This window comes from Centroberyx gerrardi, chromosome 6 (genome assembly GCF_048128805.1).
Source record: "Centroberyx gerrardi isolate f3 chromosome 6, fCenGer3.hap1.cur.20231027, whole genome shotgun sequence".
NCBI classification, from domain to species: Eukaryota; Metazoa; Chordata; class Actinopteri; order Beryciformes; family Berycidae; genus Centroberyx; species Centroberyx gerrardi.
The window spans coordinates 19,464,343-19,478,991 of record NC_136002.1 but is presented as its reverse complement, the minus strand read 5'-3'; the positions used below and the strand labels follow the sequence as shown (position 1 = coordinate 19,478,991).

The window sequence follows — 14,649 nt, the reverse complement described above, 5'->3', positions numbered from 1 at the left end:
GGGTGGTGACACACACTCTAGTCACGGCTTTTATCTGTCTTTTTGTTACGGATTATTCCTCGATCATTTTTTTGTCATGGAAGTGTATTCGTACCTCAGTAGAATCATGTCAGCTTGCAAACAAAAGTTATTTTCGTTCACTCTTGTCTGATGAATATGAACCATAATAAAAATGTAGTCACAAAAAAATATGTTGGTATTAACAAATGTTGTGCTGAAAAGTAATACAAACATGTATTGTCCCAGACTATGCTGGGACAGAACCACTTTCTTTAGAGTGTAGGCAGCATGAAATGTGAAGATGTTAATTATTAACCGGTTATTTTTCAGAAACACTGCATTTCCCTCCTTTTCTCCACACATCCAGGTTTTACAAAATGCACACCTGTCTGGACAAAAGAGAGCTTGGCAAAGCTTTGTTGTTGTGGTCAACTGGGTGAGTGGATGGTTGTGGGGGCGAGTAGTGTAGTGGCTTTGATGGTAGATTGAGGAAGTGCGTGTCTGTGTGGCCGTTGGGGGGGGGGGGGGGGGGGGGGGGGTGAGTAGCTATGGAAGTGGAGGGCAGACAGAGGTGGGATGTATGAACTCTGAAGGGTGTTCCCTGTTTAAATAACGCAATGGGAAGGTTGAGCAACTCTTCAGAGAAGGACAGAGGCAATGAGAGTGGAAAAGAGGGAGAGAGGGGCAGATTTTTTGGGAAAAGGAATGTTTGCTGCAGTCAAGATCGTTACCCTGTCTGCATTGTCATCGCACTGCAAAAAAATGAGATAAGGATGTCAGACAGTCAGATCTCTCAAGTCTTTATTCACAGATACACACTCCTAGGACATACAGTGTAATTTACAGGTGTTGCCAGCTCTTGACCAGCAGCTACACAAGGACTGAAAACATCTCAAAAAGTCATCTGGACACCAGGAAGGGACACTTTTCTCTACCAGTTTACATACCAGTCGACATCTGACAAGGGTTGACAGCTAAGCACTTTACAGGTGAGGAAGAGTAGAGAGTGGTGTGAAGAGGGACGTATGTGGAAATGTGATTATGATCACTTTTGTTTTAATTTAAACCGTTCAAACATGGAACCTTGATAATTAATGTTTATATTACTGTCATCCAGCAATAAAATGTGTGTGTGTGAAAGAGAGAATGAATGTCATATGAGTGGTAGATGATGGTAGGGGTGTGTTACAAAGCACGCCAAATCAGAAAAGAACTTTGATCCAGCTCAAGTTTCCTACTAAACTTAAGCAAACACTCCTTATCAGTACATCTGATTGCTTTAAAGGAAAGCTCTGAAGTCTGTCCTGTTCAACACAAATCAAGCCCACACTTGGAATCAAAATGTTCTGATGGGTGTCTGCAGATCCTGAAAAAGTCTTAAAATGCCTTAAATCATATGATCTAAACACAAAGCCTGTCTTGAATACAATTAAATAAATGTCTCAGACTCAGTTTTAGAGGGTTTAAAAATTTTGCTTCATGCAGACTTGCATTCTGATAGGACTACAGTTGTTTTCATCTTCATGTTTATTTAAATGTGGTCAAAGATGGTCTTATATTAACCACCATTAAAAAGGTCACAATTTAGCTTGATCAAAACTTGCAGACACAATGTTTCTTTGAGATTTGCCCAGAATTAGAATTTGTCACTAAATATTTTGCAAGTCAATGGGAAATTAAGCATAGCAAATAACTCAAGTAAGCAAATAATTAATCTGTTCAACCCTGTTAATATGTAATCCATCTAGACTATGTGCTTTCCGGGAATTCAGTCTTTAGCTGTCCAGCTATTGTAGCCTCTGGACTGTGCCTGCTGATTACAGAATATTCTCTAGTCTCACATACACTCACTATAAATACAGTATTTTAATGCTGATTAATTGATATCAGGAACAGTAACAGGTAGTTTCATTAAGAGAGTAATGCAGAGCATTGAATGAATGACTTTCATTGCTCTGATATGGAATGTGTGTGTTAGGCTGCTTGTGAGGCACTGCGGCCGTTGGGAATATGCAAAAATAAAGCAGTTTGATTCAGCTGAACAGCAAGAGCTCAGAGACACAGCAGGGCATACACTAGATCTATTAAATCTCTGAATTCCTCTCATCCTCTCTTTTATGGTGCGTGCAAACATACTGCCAGTCACTGTTTAACCATGTCACACTGTTGTTAGGATCAACATTGTGATTGTGTGATATTCATGTGCTCTACAGGGTAAACTCTATTGGAAATGTGCTGTAAACTAGGGAATAGAGACGCAGAAAATGTATGTTTTACAGTTGGTGACATTATATGATACAGTATATAGTTTACACCCCATTTCTTCTCTGTCACTAAGAGTTATTGACTTCTCAATGAAGCAATATTGACTTTAATTAAGCTCAGTGAGGCAGACACACAAAAAGAGGTTTCATAGTAGATTTCATACCAGGCTGTGACAGCCCAGCACTGTCACAGGATCCGTATGCCAATCTGAATTTCAAACAGGTTAAAACAGGTTATTGGCAGAAAGAGATCTTGCATGGAGAGTGTTCAGAGATCATCAGCCTCATTGATCCTCTCAGTAAAGGAAAATCTATCTATCTATCTATCTGTTGATCTGTCTATCTATCCAGGTCCTCATGCCTTTGACCACTTCAATCATAAAGAGAAGACAGACTATATTCTAGGACGAGTCCATTGACCTCGTTCTCCAAGTGAAGAAAGGTTGGGAGTGAGGTTATGGTTCATGGCTTTTAATAGTCCAGGTCAAGCAATACAATCAGCTCCTGTTTAAAACAATGGCTCTTTCTCTTTAGCCAACCGTATCAGTCTTTTTATCACACTCCCACACTTCCACTTTTTCCTATGCTCGGTCTCCCATAACATTCACAGCCACCGAACACCGAGAAGCACTGACCTAGTGACTGCAGCGACGGCATTGAATAGGCCTTTAACTCTGCAGGGAATAAGGGGGGTGATTGATTGATTGATTGATTGATTGATTGCATGGGACTCCATACTTGTCCCAAAAGAATATGGATCACCATTACCTCTCCATCGTGGATATCCGATGAAAAGAGTGACTGAACTGAAGTTAATCCTGTAAAAATAAGTTTCTCCCCAAGACCATTGCTGTGAATAAGAATGTGCTGTAAATCACCAAATTTACTCCACCAGGCCATTGCTATAAATATAAAACAAATATCAGTCAACTTGACCAAATTTGCTGTCCTCATAGCAAAGTGCATGTATCTTATTTGTCACTTTCCTGTTATGCTGATGCTATGAGACATGGCACGGTATGAGTCACGGCTCAAAGTCAGACATGACAGACTGATACCAACTGACTACTCATTAGCATGTCAAAACAACACAGGTAGCAAAAACACACCTCAGCCTCAGGGCAAGCCACACCACTTTCTGCTGTGTGTGTGTGCATGGGTCTGTCCCTGTATGTGTGTCCGTATTTGTTTTCTGTATGTGTCTGTGCAGATGGGTGCATGAGTGGGTGTATGTTTGGATAAAATTTGAGAGGCAAAGAGGCTCTGGAAGGGAGCAGTGGGCTGACGGAGACAGAGGGGAAGAGAAAAAGAGACGGTGTGTTTACATCCAGGGGGTTTGAAAGAGTTGGAGTGGGAGGGAGTAGGAGGAGAGACAAAAAGGAGGAAGGCACACAGGTAGAGAGAGAGAGAGAGAGAGAGAGGAGGGTTCAAAGTGTCAAGTTACCTGGAATAGTTTAACGTTGTTTTGTCAGCAGCAGGGCTGGGTCATTCAAAACAATTCCCTAACGATCTGCAGAGCGTCGAAACACAACGCTACACACCGGCAGCCCTTATTACAGCCTCGGGATTTCATAGTAGGGCAACTCAGGCACCCTTCAGGCCGGATTCAGTTACACTCCTGTACAAAGAAGGAGGGACGGAGAAGGAGATTGAGAGAGAGAGAGAGAGAGAGAGAGAGAGACTAAATCGTGGGACAGGCCCGGTTTTAGAGCTTAAGAAGTCACAGGAGCAGGAGGGTTCGAGAGGAAGGACAGGCAGGAAAGACTGAGTTTCTGGGGAGTCCCACCTCCAGGGAGGGAGGGCAGTGTTCTCTCTGAGCCCCGTGTCTGATGAGGTGCGTCTGGGTCTACCAAGAAGGGACAACTGCATCATGTGGGTGAGTGGAGCTGGAACTAGAATCAACTTAAATTTGCCACTCCTTGTACAGGGAACTACTCCAAAATAGACGACAGAGTTTGCATTTGAGAGAACATTTGAATAACATTATTATTCATCCTGGGAACCAATGTACTGTATGCTCTCTGCTTGCTCACCTGCGCTCTACTAGTTTTGTCGGTGTACTGGTTCATGTAGTAGCAGTAGCATGAGGTTGTCTGTAATGTATCATGCGTATTCACGTTTTGCTTGTTGGTAATATGTTGTTCTGCTACTATGTATGGGCATATGGATGTACACATATAAATGCACATATGCTGTAGTTTATATCTTTCAGCGTATATTGCATATGTGCCCTGTACATTATGTAGCTGTACAGTATTTTATCAACAGTATGTGGTTAATTGCAGTTCCTGGTCCATGTAGGAGTACCAGCATTTTGGGTTGATGCTGATCCTGCTGATACTCGCTGGTTTCGATTGATTTGTGTGGGAATGACAGTTCCAGTTGTCTGTGGTGACTGTTTATTTTATTTTGTCTTTAGATCTAAATAGGGAACTAGATTGCGCTTTAGTAACATTTGTTCAGTAATACTATGTATATGTATGTGTGCGCCACTTGCCTTTATGCATTTATGTCCATATGAATGTGTGTCCCTGTGAACATCCGTGCATGTACTGCACTGGTCTAGATCTCTGCCTTTGATTAAAGCACATCCAATATGTCACGCACAGTTTCTCAAAAGCGCTTTTGTGAATGTCTCAGTTTAGAAGAACTCAATCCAACAAAGCCGATAGGTAGCAAGGGGAGCACCTCATTCGAGCAAAAGATTTACCGTGCCAAGGCTTTTATCTGTTAAAGCAGTCCCTGGCTGACCCAGTTATGCTTTCTGGCTGGAGCTGGAGCTATTCCCAGTGAGGCTGGGTCAGTTGTCTGGAGCGGACCATATGGCCCAATCTAACTCAAAAAATAAACAAAAACAATTCAGGGATTAAGAGTTCTACTCTTAATACACCGGAGAAATATAACATGACATACGTTCACGCATGGCCAATGGTACCTGGACATGTCGAAACACTGCTTTGGCTCATCTATTAAATTACTCATGTTAGTCATGGAACCTACGAGAACGTTTATGTTTCCCAGCAGGCTGTCTTGATAAAACAGAACATGTTTTAAACAGGAATGTTTTTGTCCACTCTCAGCAACATGAGTTCACTAGCCATCTTTCAGGTTTTTCAGGTTGGATGGATGTCCCACTTTTTCTGTGCTGTCTCATTCATCCTTCCTTCATTTCACAATCCCTTTCTTATCTCACCTATTCAACTCATATACTGTAAGTTGATGATGACCTGGTTTCTCCTAGAGTTTTGGTTTCCATTAAGATCTCATCAGTATCGTACGTTTCCATGTGGGTGTGTTTTGTGTGTATGTGCGTATGTGTCTACATGCTGCTCACATTCAAATTATGTATTTATGTAGGGAATGATTATCATGTACATTTCTTAAGTCTGATATCATGTGCTCCATACTCTATCCTCTGGCATCAATGTAATATCTAATGTCCAAAGAGGAGGCAATTTCTCAATCTTTTTTAGAAAATTGAGTAGAGGGACCACCTCAGAACAATCACCTCACACCCTTTTACATAAAGGAAAGACTATATGGCAGTTTAAACTAAACATACTATGAAACTTAATAGGATTTTCACCATAACCGAGTACAACTCTCATGTTACATATGCAGGTGCTATGAGGCTTCATGCAAACAAATGAAACATTCCTCGGCTCAACATAAAGAGCAATCTGAGAGAGATCTGACTACAGGACATGTAGAGAGGAACAAGGTGTCCCGGTCTCTGACACATGAGCCTTTATGTGAAACTGGACATGACAAGCACTTTGACCACAGCAAACACTTTGTGTTATGTAAGACTGTCTCAGGCAGTTTCTCCACAGAACAGTCTCTGCTGACATAGCTGATTCATAGCAGGGTAAAGTGACCTCCCTCCCAAAAAACTCTTCCGGGGCTAGAGAACCTGTCCCACCACATTCTTCGCCCCCTCTCCCACAATATGGTCTATACATTACATTGTGCTTGTTCCTCCATCTCAGTCCCCATACTACTGTTGCTTTTAACTGACAAGACTACAGCTGCCAAATTGCTTTTAGAACCATTTAAAGTCATCAAACTGACATGTTAACCGATCATATTGTGATGAGCTTTTACATCTCTCTTGCTTTTAAGTCGGCTATTGGCCCTTCCTTTTATTGAACTGAAAAAGCACAGCAGAATGAACTTGGTGGTAAAGCTATAAGCAAATGAGGGAATACACCTAAAACTGAACAGTAGAAGTGAAAATAAAATAGTCTATAATTTATGGCTGTGGAAACTCCTGACTAGTCATCAACTAGATAGATAGAGATAAAGTTATGTTAGTAGTCCAAACAATGAAGCAAAAGCTTTGAGAACAGGACAAAGACACAGCAGCAGGTAGCTGAAAGCTCTCTCCATTTGCCATTAGTGAATGGCAGTGCACCCGGTATCTGTCTGTTAAGTACAGTAATAATTTAGTAGTGGTTGAGAGATTCTTTTTTTATATAAAAAATGAAGGGAGATGAATTGACAATAACATGCAAAAAGTGAAAGTGCAACAGCATAAAAAACCCTTTTTAAAATGGTTTCAGATTGAATAATTTCAAATTGTCGTAATATAAATCCATTGTTGAGATATGACTGGATGTAGCTATTGTTCTGTGGGACCTGTGGGATTTCCCTGTTTTGTCAGTGATGTGAAAAAGATGAGCTATTATCTGTCATTAGTTGACATTAATTGACATTTGAATGTGTTACTGATAGAATGGTGAACTGGCTACAATGTATTAACTCACAAGGAAATGATAAGTCTTTAAAGGCGTCACAGTATTACTAATGTGAATCTCGACTGATCCCCGTAGGGAGTTTTTTTTCGCTTTCCACCCTCCTTCAGGGAAGTCAGAGAGCACGGTCAGCTACAGAGCAGCGCCCCTGCTGCTGGTAGGGACTCAGTATCTCGCTCAAGGACTTCAGCGGAGTCAAGTGGATGCTTCCTGACATGGGGGCTTGGCTCCTGTGGTTGTAGGGCGGTCTCCACACCGCCCTGCAAGAGCACAATGTGTCTTATCCTCACATATCCATTGCATTTGAATGGAAGATACTCTCTGACATTACAGTAGATTCACTGGGTCCCAATAGCCTCTGCCACACCACACTCTACTGTACATGCAGAGTCCACCTATATCATAACAGGGTTGGTAACAGATGATGGGAACTGCCTGCAGCTCCTGGAGTAACTGACAGAGGCACGAGGGTGTAACGTGACAACTTATAGTGTCACACTATATTCCATGTGTGTGTGATCCGTAATCCTTTGTTGCTCCTCTTTTAATCAAGAGTAGACCCTGGCTATCCACTGTATTATACACCTGTTTTACATGTGGCTTGCATACTCTACGTACTGTAGTCTGTAGGACAGACAGACACATGCGTTATCGCACACAATCACACACACAATCACACATACACACTCGCTGTATATTTTCCCGTAAGCTACGCAGTACACACTGCTGTTTTGACACCTATGCTCTATTACCTTGTCTTATGAATCCTTGTTATTTTCTCTTTAGACGCCCACCCAGCTGCCTGAGGAAAGCGCTAGACCATTGAATCCTAGGCAACAAGGTGAGTGACAACTTGTGCTGCTGCATATAATATCAGATACTATAAAAATTTAGTTTTGTTAGATACTGAGAACTTGCTGCACATTCAGAAGACACTTCTCTTTTCCTCTTAAGTCATTTTTTCCACCCTCATGACCATCTTTGTCTTACTTCCTTCTGTGTGTATATCTTTCTATTCTCTCCTCTCTCTTTTCTATCTTTGTTTTCCTGATCCGCTCCGTTCCCTGGCTTCACTCCTGCTCCTCACCCCCTCTTTCCTCTCCCTCTTCCTCCCAGTGGTTCCACGGCCGGGGCGCCACAGAAGGCCCATGACGGCTCCGCAGACTCAGAAGGACAAGGCGTCTAAGAGGAAGAGAGTACTGCTGACTGTCCTAACAGTTATAGTGTTGCTGGGCATACTGGCTACCGCTGCGTATTTTAGTGAGTCACCATCTTGACTGTCTGTATACAGTATATACTGTACACATAAACCACAGTGTGCCGTGCCAAACATGCCACTCTTTGATAATCCAAGTTGAACCCTTTAGAGAAACGCGTGTTTTGCACAAGTATAGAAATTATAAGTGTTCGGATTCAGTCTCATATCACTGTGTAACAAATCATCCAATTGTTCAGTGTCAAGCAAAATGTCTGCCATTCTAACTTGACTTACATGCCCTTCCCTTCTACTGTGACATTCCTTTGCTCTCCAGTCAAGCAGTTGATTGACAGAAAGTACTTCTTCTGCAAGAGATCAGTGAAGTTCATCCCGCTAGATAAAGCCTGTGATGGCAAAGATGACTGTGCTGGAGGAGAGGATGAAATCACTTGTGTGTCCAACTTCAAGGTCAACACTACCTTCCCAGGTAAAGCAAAAGACGATTTCTCTCTCTCTCTCCTCTCTCTCTTTCTCTGTCTCTCACAAACACTTGAAAACTGACCCCTCTTTTCTTTCTCTCCCTCTATTTCCTCTTCCAGTGCGTCTAATATCAGACTGGAGTGTCCTGCAGGTGTACAGTACAGGCTCAGGATGGAGGAGTGTGTGTAGTGAGGACTGGACCGAGCAGCATACACAGACAACATGCCAACAACTGGGATACACATAGTGAGTTCACACCCACCAGGGATGTAGCTTTGAAGTGACTGAGTATGTGAGATTACATCCATCACAACATCATAATACTAATTCTAACTAATGCCATTGCACTACTGAGCTGATATTAAGCATTCCCATTTTTAATTGAAGTGCCTCAAGTAGATTGGGCTGTAAATCTGTTCCATTCAGTCTAAGACAAATAACCTGAAATCAAGTCTAACATCTTCCCCTCCTCTGTCCCACAGTAAACCTCGTAGCACCACTGTGCCAGTGAAGACCCTTATATCTTCCCTGAAAACGGGACCGTTCACAGCCATCAGGCCTGGGACTAAGACCATACCCATACATCAAGCTACCATTGACCGGTAAGAGAGGCAAGACTTATGTCATCAAAAGGGGAAACAAACACTTTTTCCTCCACCATTCATGATTACGTCATTTGCCTTACTTTACATGGATAGATGAAGTTCACTCAGTGCTGAGTCAGTGCTGCTGCATGCTGGGAAAAATCCTATTATGTCATTTGCCATTGTTTTTAAAATTAGCTTTAGGCCAAATGTGCGTTGACTTTATGTCATTATCATTCTCGGTTTATATTTGTGTTGCTATTGTTTAAGTCAGTCTCAGGCATTAATAAAATAAAGCCTTTCAAAGGCAGTGGCGGTGACAGATGGCTGACTCACCTGTGAAAAGGCCAGGGGCATGGAAAAAAAACACCGTGTTCACTTCCCTCTCCTTATTTTCCTACCTGTTACTATCTTTCAAATCAACATTTGCTAGACAAATCTGTCATTTTTATTCTCTCTTTCTCTCAGGTTTTAACACTTGTCCTCTGTTGTCCTCTTTCTCTTTATCTCATATACAAATATGAGATATAAACAAATTGTGGTTTCAGTAGAGACAGAAAATTCCAGTTTTTGTTCCTTCTCTGTCGTTCCTTCCATCATGACAGTGAACAAGTTGGACTGGTATGTTATTCAAACAAAAACAGAGACTAAACTCACAATGGGGATTACCTCAGTAAAATTAGGTCAATATTTGGGTGTGTATTTTAACTGTCAATGTTTGGTTAATTGTGTGGCTATATGTGGCAGTGTGTATTTGCGTGTAATTGTAAACGTTTGATGAATGTCATTTTGTTTTTTTCCTACAGCAAGATATGCAAATCGGGATCTGTGATATCCTTGGCCTGTTCAGGTGAGTCCTGCTTTTAGGGAAGAAACCATGTCTGAATTATATATTTACTCTATATTTAACCATCTGTTGTAGAAATAACAAACAAGGTTGAGGGGGGTGAGGGCAGGACGGGGGGTGGGGGACAAAACAGAGTGTCATGCTCAGACATGTTAATGTGACCAGACAGTTTTACATAAGCAAGCCTATACATGCCCACAAGAAGCAGTGAAACAAAGTTAGTTCCTTCATTTAGTTCCTTTACAGCAAGGAAAAAAAATATATGGAGCACAAAACAATTGGCTTAAACTGACTTCCACTGATTAAATATGAGGAACTCTATTAGTTGAACAATAGATAAAACCATATTTATTGTTTGTGGAGAGGAAATAAGAGATATCTCTGTAAATAATGCAATGGATGCTGGATAATTTTGTGATCCCATTTGTTAGACTGTGGGCAGGTGGGCTCTCAGGACCGTATTGTGGGGGGTACGGATGCCGTCATCGAGGACTGGCCGTGGCAGGTCAGCCTGCAGCAGAATGGCCAACACACTTGTGGAGGGTCTCTGGTGTCAACGCGCTGGGTGGTCACTGCTGCCCACTGCTTTTCTGGGTCAGTATAGGTTTCCATCTCTACCATTTCACATGAAATTGAACTTCTGACACAGAAACATGTTCACACCTCCTCTTTGTCCCTCTCTCCCCCCGGGGCTCTGCAGCAGTAAAAAGGAGCTGAATCGCTGGAGAGTGGTGTCAGGCAGGACCTACATGGGCACACTGGGAGGCTCCTATGTGGACAGGATCATAGTAAATGGGGACTACAATGCAGCACGAAATGACTACGACATAGCAATGATGAGACTTAGCAGCCCTATCAGTGTGGGAGGTGAGGAAATTAAAGTTTAATCGATTCATTAACCATAATACATTGATAGAAAACACTGAACCTATATGTCATGATAGCACCTGACACCATGCTTAATACAATTAAAACTGGTAGACTGATAGATAACTTGTACCATACATCAAGGATAAGCAGGGATATTAAATATAGGCTACTCTGTGCAGTCTGCTGCCCTCTAACGGCCATTATATCAAACAGCAACAGCACAGTTTACATTGATCTGTTAGTATCAGTAGCAGTATCTATCATTGATCTGTCAGAAAATGTTTTGCCAGTGTAATCATTTGGTATTATTCTTGTGACTTTGAAAGAGTCAAAAATTGTAGCAAAAAAAGAGGAAAAACAATACATAAGTACTATGTATATCTAATACATGTATTTTATGGTTATTTTTCTGTCCCGGTGTTCCAGACAGTCGCAGGCCAGTTTGTCTCCCTCCTAAAGCCTTGGGGCTCAGTGCTGGTGCCTCCATGGTGGTGACTGGCTGGGGATACCTGGAGGAAAAAGGTGAGAAACAACCCCCCCCCCAACACACACACACACACACACACACAGACTACCTCTCATCATCACCATCTAAACCTCATGTCTTTGAGGCTGACCCTATCACTCAAATGTGACAGACTAGTACCTCTGTTCTCCCTTCAGGTAGGGTATCTCCTTCCCTTCAGAAGGCCTCCATCCCTCTGATAGACTCTGCTCAGTGTTCCAGCCCCAGAGTCTATGGTCCTGCCATAACCTCCAGGATGATCTGTGCTGGGTTCCTGGAGGGTAAAGTGGATGCCTGCCAGGTAACGACTGCAAACTCAACATGAGAGTATTTGACTTAAATATCATATAGACTTGTTAATATAATATGAATGACATTCAAATATGTATTTGCTTGTTATGGGGCACCTATTGATTGGGACCCATTTCATTTGATACTGTTGACACTCAGAAAACAAAACAATGTGTATACGTATTTATCATGTAGGCCTGCAGTATTTTAAGACACTACATGTTATTGTCCTCTTGTCCAGGGAGACAGTGGGGGTCCTTTGGTGTACCTGTCCTCCTCTCGCTGGCATCTGGTGGGAGTTGTGAGCTGGGGTGTTGGCTGTGCCAGGGAGAGAAAGCCAGGCGTCTACTGCAATGTGGACGAGCTGCTAAACTGGATACATACAGTCATTGAGGTATACATATGATAAGTGTGTGTGTGTATGTCACTGAGGTAGGCTGGCTGGCTCCAACCAAACATGTAAGAGTTAGTCTGCCCACCAGAGTTTGTTTAAGGTAGAATTAGTGACAAAGAGGATCATTGAATGAAGTCTAGGAGGATTTCACATCACAACAAATTTACTTAACCTGGAGGGAAATGGAAAACATTAACCAAACTGAAAGCATTTGTACTCAAAGTAGCTGAAGATGTTCTAAGTGTAACTCTCATGCAACCACAAGACAGATGTTGTAACCATTTGAGTCAACTGTATTTGGTGAAATACAATTTGGTAAGTGAGACATTTTGTTAATTTGAGAAAAAGACAGACAAAACATAACAAACTATATGAAGCCAGCCCTGATTATTTTTATTTCATCCCCGCAGAAAAACTCCTAAGGCCCTTCCTCCTGACAAGCAGCCACTAGAAAACTGCAGTCTGGACATCATGGACCGACTTGCTTCAACATGGAAGGCTGTCAGAAGAACAGAAAAGGACCTCCAAGTGAAGTTGAAGATGCTTCTCAGCAGCAACACAGGCTAACTCTCAAACACAATCATATGCATGAACTCTGCATGTATGCGTGCATGTACACACACACACACACACACACACACACACACACACACACAATTTCATTAGAGCTTGTTTCAGGTGTTGCTTGTGCCATTTCTGCAGTATGCAGTATCTCAGGGAACAATTATATTAATGTAGCTGTCTGACACTGTCAATCACAGGCTGCAGTATCACAATACTTAGTGTCTCCTCAGTGAAACCATCAAGAAAAAGTGGCATATTTTCCAATAGAAAGTTTGGCTATTAGAATTAACTTCAACAATGTGATTGCAATGAAATTATAAACTTGACAGAAGTCACAGGCCAACACGAAATTAGCCATAACAAACTGACAGCATGTGCAGTTGTCACAAAGTCTGTCTGTGTACCTTCCGTAATGTTTTGTCTGTCTGTCTTTTCCAAGTGTGCCTGGACCCCGCAATTTTAGTTGTTTTTTTTTAAATGTGCCTCTACATTGTCAAATAAAAACAGTATATTTGATCACTGGCACTGCTGTTAAGACATAGCAGTTCTAATTGTATTAACCAGCTATTCTTAACACTGTTAAGACATTGGAACTTGCAGGGCCGGCAGATCTGAGCTACTTGACTATCAGGTGTGCAATGTGTGATGGTGAGGTTTCAAAATCATATTGTAAACTGTAATTTATTCTAATTTGTAAGATGGACTGTGTTCTTGTTATGTTATGGTAGGTTAACAGTGTTCCCTGGACCCTGTTTGAAAAGGTGAAAGACGGGGTAAACCTGTGCCATACTAATGCCAATAGGACTGATCTTAATATCAACAATTTTTGAACCGAGGCAAAGTCCAGGGCTTAAAACGTTAATGTTGCTCTGATTCAGTTGATCTGATGCTTGACTGCACCTTTTTACAGCACAGATGGTGTGCTTCTTACCACAGATTGATTTGCATGAGCACTTTAAGCGGGGAGTCAGCATTACTTGACATTATGTGCAGATGCTTTAAGTGACAGTTAGTCTTACAATGTGCTGAATAAAGGTAGACTAAACCTCCAGTCACACTGTAAGTGTTCACTGGCTCTACATCGAAAGTTTCAAAGTGCAAAGATGTCCAGTGTGCCTTCAGAATACCAAGACCAGACTATTAATAGCAGTGGTCATTGGCTGAGTTTTTGTCTTGTCAGCTGCAGAGGATATAACTGTAATTTCTTGAAATGTTAATGTGAACAACAGGAATTATATGTTTATTTGTAGTAAGGGTGCACTCAGGCAAAGAACCATCATTATTTCCTCATTTTCAAAGTCATGGTTCTCTCTGTGGTGAAAGTGTGGTGAAGTGCGATTCTTTCACTTCTTTGGTAAAGTGAAAGAATAGATGAACCTGTGTTTTAAAGTTTACTTATTCTCTCAGTCTATAGAAAGCTACACAAAATAAATAAAAAATGGCACTTCATTTTAAAAAAGTGAAAGTGATTTACATTTTGTTTCACTTAACTGTATTGTTAAATAGTTGTACATGAATAACATTTCTTTGTAGACCTGCATATACCAGGGTGGCTGATAATGTTTGATTGTACATACATTTGTTGCTGATGTTTTATATGCTTGTAAATAAGATGTACAGATTATAATAAATCTAATGGATTCTTATTTGACTTGACTATGGGAAAAAGAGTTTTACACATACTGTAGTCAGTTTACGAATCAAAAGTAAAATGGTCACATAATTGCTAGTGTAAACGTTGGAAAATGCAGCCCATATTCATGGGCCAGATTGCCCAGGATGTGGTCTGAACACTTCAAGAGTGACGCTCTGAAGAATAAACATGCATTCTGATACATTTACACAAATGTATAAATGGACCATTTTGGTACCAGAGTGCACTTGAGTACATGGAGTGT

The 14,649-nt window shown here is 41.4% G+C and overlaps 1 protein-coding gene across 2 annotated transcripts; it reads left to right on the top strand.

The window, feature by feature from the left end:
- The first annotated feature begins 731 nt into the window (after positions 1-731).
- On the top strand, positions 732-14,402 carry LOC139921796 (transmembrane protease serine 4-like). Of its 2 annotated transcripts, none has more exons than XM_071912145.2 (13): positions 732-989; positions 7,805-7,859; positions 8,135-8,278; positions 8,551-8,703; positions 8,816-8,942; positions 9,179-9,298; positions 10,087-10,130; positions 10,559-10,721; positions 10,828-10,994; positions 11,424-11,519; positions 11,661-11,803; positions 12,035-12,187; positions 12,598-14,402. In XM_071912145.2, the coding sequence occupies exons 3-13, from the start codon at positions 8,167-8,169 to the stop codon at positions 12,607-12,609; spliced, it is 1,290 nt and encodes a 429-aa protein (XP_071768246.2). In that variant the 5' UTR covers positions 732-989; positions 7,805-7,859; positions 8,135-8,166; the 3' UTR covers positions 12,610-14,402. The 2 variants fall into 2 exon arrangements, with proteins under 2 accessions (XP_071768246.2, XP_071768245.2); XM_071912144.2 differs by lacking the exon at positions 732-989 and adding an exon at positions 3,689-4,140.
- The last annotated feature ends 247 nt before the right edge of the window (positions 14,403-14,649 follow it).

Coding starts and splice junctions, on each gene's coding strand:
- LOC139921796 (XM_071912144.2), top strand. Junction 10,995..11,423: donor CAGCCCTATCAGTGTGGGAG/GTGAGGAAATTA, acceptor CCGGTGTTCCAG/ACAGTCGCAGGCCAGTTTGT. Junction 11,520..11,660: donor GGGATACCTGGAGGAAAAAG/GTGAGAAACAAC, acceptor TTCTCCCTTCAG/GTAGGGTATCTCCTTCCCTT.